General features: G+C 38.1%; 1 protein-coding gene across 1 annotated transcript in view; it reads left to right on the plus strand.

Moving 5' to 3' along the window:
- Positions 1–12246, plus strand: part of C17H12orf40 (chromosome 17 C12orf40 homolog) — a 54144-nt gene that overhangs the window by 26013 nt on the left and 15885 nt on the right. Inside the window, exons 6-8 of the mRNA XM_051159377.1 lie at positions 1735–1867; positions 2204–2252; positions 3463–3639. Coding sequence (XP_051015334.1) covers positions 1735–1867; positions 2204–2252; positions 3463–3639 — 359 coding nt within the window. The remainder of the gene's footprint in view (positions 1–1734; positions 1868–2203; positions 2253–3462; positions 3640–12246) is intronic.

Consider the following 12246-nt stretch of genomic DNA (forward strand, 5'->3'; position numbering starts at 1 on the left):
TCTTACTAAGATCCTTTCTCTGTTAAGTGGGGAACCTCTCAGATTGTCTTAATCATGAAAAGTTAAAAGCTGATCTTAGATACCAGTGTTTCTCATTGTCAGTTCCCATAGAGTACTTGTCATTTCTCTCATGACACATTTAAAACTTAAAAAAAAAAACTTTTTAAATTGTTCACTTTACATCCTGATTGTAGCCACCTTCCTAAGTCGCCTCCCAATACCACCCTCCTCCCTCATACCCTCTCCCTCCTCCCCTAGTGCTCAGAAAAGGAAGCCCTCCTCCCCTAACATCTGACCTCAGCCTATCGAATTTCATGTGGACTGCCTGTATCTTCTTCCTCTGTGGCCTGGCAAGGCTGCCCTGCCAGACGAAAGTGGTCAACGTGTGGGGGCCAGTGTCCATGTCAGAAGTATCCCCTAGTCCCCATATTGTGGGACCCACAAAGAGACTGTGCTGCCTGTCTACTACATCTGAGCAGAGGGTCTATGTCTTCACCATGCATGGTTCCTTGGTTGGTGCATCAGTCTCTGCAGCACCCCCTCCTCTGCCAGGATTTGTTGGCTCCATTGGTCTCTTTGTGGAGGTTCTAACCCCTCCAGGTCCTTCTATTCCCCAACTCTACCATAAGACTTGTGCACGCCACCCCGAAGTTTGGCTGTGAGTCTCAGCATCTGCTTGGATCCCCATCTGGGTAGAGTCTTTCAGAGGACCTCTATGGTAGGCTCCCTTCCTGTTCTTTCTCTTCAACTGATGGGGGGTCTGGTTTATTTGCTCTTCTGAATGAGAATTAAGCATCCTCCCTAGGGCACTCCTTGTTATTTAGTTTCTTTAGGTCTGTGATTTGTAGTGTGGTTTTATCCTGTGTTATGTGGCTCATCTCCACTTATAAGTGAGTATATGCCATGACATATTTTTGAATTCCATGCGGCACTGCCATCTGATACTGCTGGCCTGCAGCAGTTGGACATTTGCACTGAGTCAGGGGGATAGAAGTCTGTGACTCATTTATCTTTGCTCAAATGGCTACCTCTGTTCTAGGTGTTTGTCCAAAAGGAGATGGTTGTACAGAAAGAGAGAAATTCCTACTGTAGGTGGGCTGGGTTCTGGACAAATAAAATAGTGAACTCACTTGCATAATAAGATACACGGTTTTTTCCTCTAAAGCAGTGGTTCTCAACACTACTAATGCTGCGATTTAATACAGTTCCTCATGTTGTGATGAACATAATATTATTTTCATTGCTACTTTGTAACTTTAATTTTTATATTGTTATGAATCATAATATAAATATTTGTGTTTTCTAATGGTCTTAAGTGACCACTGTGAAAGAGTTGTTTGGTGGTAACTTATAAGTTGAGAACCACTGCTCTAAAGTTTAAAGTTTGTTAAGGGAGGGTAAGGTGTACACATTAATCAAGTGTAATAAAGTGTGATAAGTGCTAAAATAGAGAAAATATATAGTGGTAGAGAATACATAACACAGTATCTGACATAGGACAGTAAGTGGGAAAGAAGAAGTGAGGTTGAATTAGTAAAGTCCTTTTATTGAAGGCTAAGAAGCCGGAGAAGACATTTAATTAATAGTTGTCAACAGTCTGTTTCTGTAATAGTGTGTATAGAACATATTTTAGAAGAATATTTTTATATGTACAATTAATTGAAGAATGATATGGTAAACAATGATTTTAAAGCTTCTTTTAAAAATTATTACTTAACATGTTTTTCATTATAGAGAGCATGAAAAGACCAACTCATGTGAATATGAATAGAGATTTGAAAATCCCACTACGAAAGCATGATTTAGAACTTCCAATGACACCTCATTGTGTACCTTCTAAGCTGTGCATCGATGATATGGAAAATAAGTAAGTGCTAGATAGGACAGTGACAGTGTTACCTGACAAAACTCAACAACTTTCTTATTTGCTGGGCTATTGAGAAGGACATTACCCTCAATCTCCAGTTCTTGTTTGTTTAATGATATCATAAAACTGTTAGGATGCTTATCATTAGCTTGATGTGTTTGGAAATGCCTGTCTTAATTTAATGTAATTTCCCCCTAAAACTTAGTGTTATTATGATCCTGGAATAGTTCACCAGTTTTCTATGTTGAGTGCTTGTGTAGACACTGAAATTTAAATGTACACAAGATAAATTTTATGGCTGTTTGTATTTTTAACTTCAATTTTTATTTTCTTTAGTGTACCGTATCAAAGATTATGTAGCAAGGAAGAAACTGGCCCAGTTCAAGTGAGTTTTAAAGAAAACTATCAGTTGTTTTAATAATTGTTCCATGCTCTTTGATGATCTAACTTTTAAAATACTGGGTAAAAGTCATTATCCTTCAACTTTCTTTACAGTTTCTAAATGATTCCTTTTACAGTTTTCCAATGTAGGAAACATTCCTAAGAAATACTCTGATTATGAAGCCATCTTGGAGTGATGGTAATGTGGCCAGTCCTCTTCTGGTTATTGAAGAGTTACAAAGCACAGTTCACATACACATTACTTTTAAGGACCTATCATCCATCCATCCATCTCTCTGTCTCTGTATGTCTGTCTGTCTGTCTCTCTCCATCCACCGTCTTCTACTAATCTATTTATTTGTGTGTGTGTGTCCTTGGGGATAGTAGATGCATATTTGTGTGACATGGAAGGATCAGAGGTCACTCACTCTCCAACTTGTTTTTTTGAGACAAGGACTCTCTCTGTTCTTAGAGCTGGTTGATTCAGATACACTGAATGGTCTGCAAGTGTGAGGAGTGGGTCCCAGGAAAAAGCCTGTTTTTCTGCTTCCCCAGGGATGGCAAGTGTGACTGACACTGCTGGCTCATGTAGGTGTGGGGCAATCAGACTTGGTCCTTATGCTTGCATAGCAAGCAGCTTACTGATGGGCCATCTCTACAGCTCCCACTGAGGGAGTCTTTTATTCGTTCATATGACCACTGATCAGTTCCTCTTTTGAAATATAATGAAAAGATTATTTATATCAAATGATAGGAACTCATATTTATCACAAGATCATTTTCAAAGTAAACAATTGTATTTTGCAAATAAAACAGTAATGAATTAGAAAATGCACAGGTTGATTTCCAAAGCCATATTAATTATTTTTATTTATCCTTGATTAAGTTAGATCAGAAAGGTAGTGGAAGATGATGGCAATAGTGAAATACCATGGACATCTGTTATCTGATTTCTAAGAGTTTATGTCACTAGAAGGTGACATGTAGAACTTGAGAGAAAAGGCGTTATGGGGACAAGCAGAGGAGAGGAGTTCTTAACTAAACTCTCACTAGATAAGTGCACCATCTCAGTGATTCCTATGAATTACTAATGGTTTGCCTTTCCTTAGGACTTCCTTTTTTGTAACCACACCCCTTTTCTACCAATTTTAGTTCTATTATTTTGACTTCTAGTTTCTTTAATTTTAGTGATTTTACCCTCTCTTTTCCTATAGTCATCACAAGATATGAACTCACACAGAATGTTCCACAAAGCAGAAAACTACAGTTATCCTCCACCGTCTTTTCCAGCAGAATTACCCTCTAACAGACATATTCTAAACCAAAATTCCACCTCAAGGATAGCTCCAAGTCCTTGGAAATCTGCATATGAAGCAAACCACAGTGAGCAGGTACAGTAGAGGCATCACTTCTTTGATGTCATATTTTCATGATAGGTTCTCCTTTTCATAAATTTGAAAAGATAGGCTTCAAATTGCTAACCAAATATGGTGATAAATGAAGGATACTATTTCATCTTATGCCAAAAGATTCTCTGTACTTCAGAAGATTATGAATCTAATAATGAAATGTTCTTTCAAAATCCTAGAGGTAATTATATTAAAATTATTAGAAGTAAATTTGAAAGTAGTCTAGTGTTTTTATAGTATCTGATAGTCAGCGTCAGGGAAATGATGAGTTGGGCTGCCATGATGACTCAGTATTCATGATATGGGAAGCAACATGTGAACAACATTATACGAACGTCTTCATACTGTGGCAAGCTCTTAAATGTAACTTGCAACGCTTGATTCTTTTTATGATTTTTAAAGAAAACATGTTTATATGCAATTCAGTTAGTAGTATTTATATATTTATGTAGGTATGTATGCATGTATGTATGTATGTAGGTAGGTAGATAGGTAGATAGATTTACTCTTTAAATGCTCAGCCACTGTCTTTTGGAGCTAATGCAAGATCTAAAATTTAAAATTCTGAAATACATATGTCATAGCACATACAAGAGAATCTAGCAAATATGTTTATAGCCTTAAGAGTATTAAAAGTTAATTTTACTAGTGAATAATGAGGAGGAGAAAATCGTTTTACCCACATGTCTTACTAGCAAAACTAATTACTTTTAGAATTTACTTTTTTGCATATAAGTTTTATTCCATAATTACCTGTATATATCATTTATAAATAAATTTATAATAAACATAATTTATAAACCCATAAATATATATACTATAGTTATATATTCTAGAAGTAATTATGCAGTTATTTAATTCATTCTTACTAGATATTAAAATAAATTTTACTTTTTCTTGGAGAAGAGAAAATTAAGTATTATATTACAGTGATAAATGGGAGCCTTGCTAATTTTAGGGTCTAATACTTTTTAATGTTTTAATGAAGAACATTTAGGTGTTATCTAGTTTATATATTTTTTGGTTTTTTTGTTATTAAAAATTAATACAATATATTTAATTATGGTCTCCCTATCTACCCACACATTTTTTTCCTCTCCCTTCTGTTTTTTAAAAGAAAACAAACAGGCAAACAAACAAACCCCCATAAATTAAAACAGAAAACAATGAAAATGTACAAGAAATATGGATACATACGCACACCCAATAAAAACACAAAATCAGAAACAATAATATATAAATAAAAAATGTAAGATAAAATAAGTACCCAAACAAAAACAGTGTGACACACACACAGACACACACAGACACACACAGACACACACACACACACACATACACATACACATACACACACACATACACACACACATCTGCAAATCCACCATTGAGTTTGTTTTTTGTTGACTACTTCTGAGGATGAGGCCTACCCTTAAGTGCAGTTTATGTAGTGTATGAGACTCCACTGGAGAAAACACATTTTTCCTTTGTAAGCAGTTGTCAAGTGGGGACAGCTTCTTGGTTGGTGATGGGAGCTCATGTTCACTTCCTCTCCCAGCACTGGGGCTCCATATAGCTTGGTCCAGTGCAGCCTGTGCATGCTGCCACGTTCATTGTGATTTCGTGTGTATGTTAGTTCTTCTGTGCCTGGAAGACACCATTGTCCTGGTGCTGTCCATCCCTTCTGACTGCTACAGGATTTCTTCCTCCTCTTTCTCATGTCTCCCTGAGCCCTGACAAGAGGGCATTGATGAAGATATCCCATGTAGGACTGACACTCCTCTCACACTTTACATTTGCACGTCTCTTTATTAGTTCGAATCTTCTGCAAGAATGAAGCATTCTCTGATGATGGCTGAATCAGACTCTTGATCTATGGGTATAGCAGAATAGTGTTAGGAGTTATTTTGTATCTATGTTCCTTTGGCAGAATAATAGTTTTTGATTTTTCCCCTTGGCACATGGCCTGTCTAGTCTCAGGATCTTGGCCACCCAGGCAGTAACAGGCATGGGTTCTATCTCATGGAGTGGGCCTTGAATCTAGTCAGATCATGGTTGATTTCTTCCACAACTTTTGTGTCACTGTTGCACCAGGATCACATAGACAGGTCAGCATTGTAGATAGCAGGGTTGGTGGTTACCTTTCTCCTCTGGTAGCATTCAGGAGCCTTCTAGTACCATGAACACTTGTCAGTGGGCAGCGGTGAGGGCGGATCTAGTTAGGCACCAACTAAAATTTTCCATTTTCAACTACATGTGTAAGTGTTGTATTCAGCAGTAGGGCCTTGCTATCCTTTTGTGGAGAGCAGCCAATCATCATGAAGATTTCCTATGTGTGAGTTTCCCTGGGGCCTCTTTGGCCAACAAATCAATTAGATGCAACCCATTCCTGGTACTGATGTTTCACTTTGTAGCCAGAGTTGGGGTATTATCTCCCTTATTATTTGGTGAGCCTATTTAAATTTCTTTGGTATGTATATATTTTAAGAAGCCACTTCTACAGTAGTAGGTTTCCGTATGACTTCTCAAGTGGCCCTTTGTGTTTGGTTTTGTCTTAGCTACCGTTCTATTGCTGTGAAGAGAAGAGACATCATGTTCAAGGCAACACTTATAAAAGAATGCATTTAATTGGAGGCTTGCTTAAAGTTTTAGAAAGTTAGTTCATGATCATCATGATGAGAAATAGACAGGTGTGGCTCTGGAACTGTAACTGAGAGATTCACGTCCTTATGCATAGGCTGCAAGCAGAAAGACGGACAGTGGGCCTGGTATAGACTTCTGAAATTTCACAGCCCACTCCTCTAACAAGGCCAAACATGCTCTAACAAAGCTATACTTCCTAATCCTTCCCAAACAGTTCCATTCCCTGATGGCTAAGTTTTCAGATATGTGAGCCTGTGGAGGCCAATTTTAGTCAAACTACCACAGTTGTGCCTCCTGTTATTCCCTCCACTGCCCTACTCTTCTTTCTCTCTCCCCATTTCAAATCTCCCATTCAAGTTTCCCCCGTCTCTCTTTAATTATATGCTCTATTTCCCTTTCCTTAGAGAGCCTCCTCTCTATAGTTCCTTACTTTATACCCAACTAATGTGGTTATACAGATTGTAGCTTGCCTATCAAAGTCTTAGAAGTTGAAATCCACATATAAAAGCTTATATACAGTATATTTTTCTTTTTGGATCTGGTTTACCTCACACAGGATGTTTTTCTAGCTCCATTCATTAACCTATGGATTTTATGATTCAGTTTTCTTAATAGCTGAATTTTGTTCTGTTGTATAAATAAGTCACATTTTCTTTATCCATTTGTTAGTTGTTGAATAACTAGGCTGTTTCTAATTTATGGCTATTATCAATAGCACAGCAATGAATATGAATGAGCAAGTGTCTCTGTGGTAGGATATAGAGTCATTTAGATATATGTCCCAGAGGGACATAGCTGTTCTTGAGGTATATTTGTTCCCGATTTCCTGAGGAATTACCACATTGATGTCCATAGTGGCTGTACAAGTTTGCACTTCCACGAGAGGTGGAAGTATTTCGCTTTCCCTACATCTTCACCAGTATGAGTTGTAATTTGTTTTACTAATCTGGGCCATTCTGGCTAGTTTTTTGATTTGCATTTCCTTGATGACTAATGATGTTGAATATTTCTTTAAGGGTTTCTTAGTGATGTGTGTTTCAGTTTTTGAGAACTCTCTATTTAGTTCTGTACTCTCTTTTAAATTGGGATTTTTGTTTTCTTGATGTCCAGTTTTTTGAGTTCTTTATAGATTTTATATATTAACCCTCTATCATATGAGTAATTGGTAAAGCTCTTTCTGTATTCTCTAGACTGCCAGTGTTTTCCAGGTGATGGTGTCCTTTGTCATTCAGAAGTTTCTCAGTTTCATGAGGTCCCATTTATTAGTTGGTCTTAGTGACAGTGATTTTGGTGTTCTGTTCAGAAAGTCCTTTCATATGTCAATGAGTTCAAGACTATTACCACTTTCTCTTCTATCATATTTAGTATCTTTGTCCTTCTGTTGAGGTCCTTGTCCCTTTGGAGTTGGGTTTTGTGTGGAGTGATAAACATGGATCTATTACCAGTCTTCTGAATACACCTATCCAGATTGAACAGTACCATTTGTTGAAGATACGATCTTTTCACCAGAATGTTTATGTGTGTGTGTGTGTCTGTGTGTGTGTATTCTTTGTTAAAAACAAAAAAAAACAATGTGCCTATAGGTGAGCTTCTGTCTAGGTCTTCAATTTCATTCATCAACATTTTTCTTTTTATGCCAACATTATGCTGTTTTTATTATGATAACTCTATTGTATAACCCGAAATCAGGGATGGCGATACCTCCAGCAGTTCCTTTATTACTACAGAATTATTTTAGCTATCCTTTTGTTGTTGTTGTTGATGTTGACGTTTGTGTGTGTGTGTGTGTGTGTGTGTGTGTGTGTGTGTGTGTGCGCGCGCATGCGCGGGCACATGCATGTTTTCACATGAAGCTAAAAATTGTCCTTTCAGGTTCTGTGAAGAATTGTGTGAGAATTTTGATGAGGATTGCATTAAAATTATAGATTACTTTTGGGAGAATGGACACTTTCACTATATTAATCGTACTTATCAATGAGTAGGGAGACTTTTCTATTTTTTGATATCTTCTTCAATTTTTTTCCTTATTGTTATAATTATGTAAGTCTTTCACTGGCTTCATTAGAGTTATCCCAAGAAATGTTTTTTGAGGCTATTGTGAAAAGTATTTGTTTTCCTGATTTCTTTCTCAGTCTGTCATTCACATATACATATATATATATATATATATATATATATATATGTATATGTATATGTCTGATTTTTCTGAGTTAATTTTGTATTCTGCTACTTTACTAGAAGTGTTTATTGAAAATTAACTTTTATTCTCCTGAGGTAATTGTTGTCTTGGAGGCTTACTGATGAATAACTGGCCCCTTTCTAGTTCTTTTTGAGTTCACTGCTGGCTAGTTCAATTCAGGAGTTCTGGTTCAAACTCCTCTGTCAGGTGACTCACTCAATATGGCTTATTTCTTGGTCCTGGAATTGCTCTGCTTGGCCTCAAAATAACTCCAGAAATCTGCTCTAATCTGGCTCCTTCTCATTCTCTGGCTCATTCAGTCTTCAATTGAGTTCTCTCCCTGCAGGCTGACCTCTCTATTACTGTCCCAGTAAAACTGCCTCCTCTCTCTCTCTCCTATCTGCAGTAGAAGCAAGGACATTTTCTTGCCTAGTGGCTTGTTTGCCACGTATGAACATGATAAACAGAAAGTGGGAATAAGATTAGCTGAAAGACAGGGGATATCGGAAAAAAAACTATTGAATTAGATCTACCCGTACTCTTTAAAGATGTTGCAACATCAGAATGGAACTCAGGGAATATGTTATATTGGGAAATAGAAGTTTTCCCTCTATTTTCATAGGTGATGAAAGTTTATGAGTTCTTTCTGTGTAAGAGAGGCTTCCAAAGTCAGGTTTGGTGGTATATAACCTTTAGTCCCAGCACTCAGGGAGGAAGTTGGTTTTTTGCTTTTGTCTTTGTTGTTGTTGTTGTTGTTATTATTATTTGTTGTTGTTGTTGTTTTTTAACCAGGATGGTCTTGAACACCACCTGCCTCTGTCTCCCAGGGTGATGGGATTATAGGCATGTGCAACTGTGCCCGGCTGAGCATTTGCATTTCTTGTTTGTTTGTTTGTTTTAAAATTTAACAGGTTTTATTTGGATGACAGTTGACTTCAGTTCATTCTTCAAATTCACGGTGATACAAAGATCAGCATAAAAAACATCCTTTCTGTTTTTTTTTTGTTGTTGTTGTCGTTCTTAAGTTTTATTCCTTCTCTTGTTTGTTTGTTCAATTGGTTTTGAAACAGGGTTTCTCTGTGTAGCCTTGGCTGGCCTGGATTCACCTTGTTAACCAAGCAGACCTCAAACTCACAGAGATCCACTTGCCTCTGCCTCCATGAGTGCTGGGATTACAGGAGTGCACTACAGAGCCTGGCACAGGGATTACATTTTTAAAAAATTTGTTTATTTTACATCTGGATTGTAGCCATCTCGCTCCTCAACTCCCAGTCCCACCCCTTCCCTCATCCCCCCTCCCTTTTCCCTTAGTCCTTAGAAAGGGAAGCCCTCCTCCCCTACCAGACCTCAGCCTACCAACTCTGATCTGGACTGCCTCTGTTCTCTTCCTCTGTGGCCTGGCAAGGCTGCTCTGCCAGGGGAACGTGATCAACATGTGGAGACCAGAGTCCATGTCAGAAGCAGCCCCTACTCCCCATATTATGGGACCCACAAGGAGGCTGTGCTGCCTGTCGACTACATCTGAGCAGAGGGTCTAGGTCCTCACCATGCATGGACCTTGGTTGGTGCATGAGTCTCTGCAGTACCCACCTCCTCTGCCAGGATTTGTTGGCTCCATTGGTCTCCTTGTGGAGCTCCTGTCCCCTCTAGGTCCTTCTGTCACTCAACTCTTCCATCAGACTCCCTGTGCTCCACCCTGAAGTTTGGCTGTGAGTCTCAACATCTGCTTGGATCCCCATCTGGGTGGAGTCTTTCAGAGGACATCTATGGTAGGCTCCCTTCCTGTTCCTTCTCTTCAGCTGATTCTAGTGTCTATTCTATTTGTCCTTCTGAATGAGAATTAAGTATTCTTCCTAAGGTTCTTCTTGTTATTTAGTTTCTTTATGTCTGTGTATTGTAGTGTGGTTATCTTGCATTATTTGGCTAATCTCTGCTTATAAGTGAGTATATACCATGCGTGTCTTTCTGGGTCTGGGTTACCACACTCAGGATAATCATTTCTAGTTCCATCCATTTGCTTGCAAATTTCAAGATTTCCTTATTTTTAATAGCTGAGTAGTATTCCATTATGTAAATGTACCACAGTTTCTTAATATATTCTTCATTTGGGGGTATCTAGGTTGTTTCCAGATTCTGGCTATTACAATAAAGCTGCTATGAATATAGTTGAGCAAATGTCCTTGTTGTATGGTGGAGATTCTTTTGGGTATATGCCCAGGAAAGGTATAGCTGGGTCTTTTTTGAGAAAACTCCAGATTATTTAGCAAAGTGGTTGTATAAATTTGCACTCCCACCAGCAGTTGAGGCTTGTTTCCCTTTTTCCGCATCCTCACCAGTATGGGCTGTCACTTGAGTTTTGATCTTAGCCATTCTGACAGGTGTAAGAATCTCAGAGTTGTTTTGGTTTTATTAAGGATTTATGATCTTGCAAGGCATGGTGGTGCACACCTGTAATCCCAGCACTCTGGGAGGCAGAGGCAGGGGCAGGGGCAGAGGCAGGGGCAAGGGCAGAGGCATCTCTGGGTTCGAGGCCAGCTTGGTCTATAGAGGGAGTTCAGAACAGCCCAGGCTACACAGATAAACCTTGCCTTGGAAAGAAAAAAAGAGAGAGAGAGAGAGAGAGAGAGAGAGAGAGAGAGAGAGAGAGAGAGAGAGAGAGACAGAGAGAGAGAGAAAGGAAGGAAGGAAGGAAGGAAGGAAGGTAGAAAGGATTTGCAATCTTACTGATTTTTTTTCAGAGAACCAACTCATAATTTCTAATGTTTGTTCGGTTTCTCTTTTATTGATTTCAGTCCTGAGTTCGATGATTTCTTGCCATCATTATGAGTATTAGTTCTTTTTTTTCTAAAGCTTTCAGGTATAATGTTAAGTTAGAACATGATATCCATTTTTAAAAGAAAATTTGGACAGTTAGTGCTAGGAACTTGCCTGTTAGAACTTCCTTCATTGAATGTCTCATACATTTGAGTATGTTGCTTTTTTGTTTTTATTTAACCCCCAAACGGTTTTTATTTATTTGTTAATATATGTCTTGATCTATTTTTTTGTACAGTAATGAGTTGTTCAGTTTCTGTGAGTGTATATACTTTCTGTTGTTGTTGATGCTCAGTTTACTTTATGGTTGTCTGATAGGATACAGGTTGTTATTTGAATTTTCTTATATCTGTTGAAACTTGTGTTAAGGTATGTGATCAATTTTTTTTGTGTGAAAGTTCCATGAGATACTAAGAAGGAAGTATATTGTTTTGTGTTTGGGTAAAGTGTTCTGTAAATATCTCCTAGGTCCATTTGATTTACAATGTCATTTAACTTCAGCATTTCTTTGTTTAGTATTTGTCTGAATGACCTATTTGTGAGAATCAAGTACTGAAGTCTCCCACTCTCTGTGTGTGAGGGTCAGTATGTGATCTAAGCTATAATAATGTTTCTTTTATGAACTTCGCTGCCCTTGTGTTTGGAGCATAGATGTTAAGAAGTGTTAAGAATCTTTTAGTGGATTTTTCTTTTGAATAGTATATAGTGTCCTTTTCTATCTCTTCTGCGTAGATTTGGTTCAAAGTCTATTTTATCAGACTTCATTACTCGCTTCAAGGCTAGTAATGGGACTAGAGAGATTGTAATGGGTAGCAGAGGAGAGTTAAAATCAACTACCTGAGTCCCAGCCCAGTGTGGCCATTCCCAGGCCAAGAGTGTTTCTAGGTATTGTTGGCTGACACAGAGGGATGCGGAGGGAGGGCTGAGTGGATCCAGCCAGTTTATATCTTGGA

The sequence above is a fragment of the Acomys russatus genome, chromosome 17 (assembly GCF_903995435.1).
Source record: "Acomys russatus chromosome 17, mAcoRus1.1, whole genome shotgun sequence".
Classification (NCBI taxonomy): Eukaryota; Metazoa; Chordata; class Mammalia; order Rodentia; family Muridae; genus Acomys; species Acomys russatus.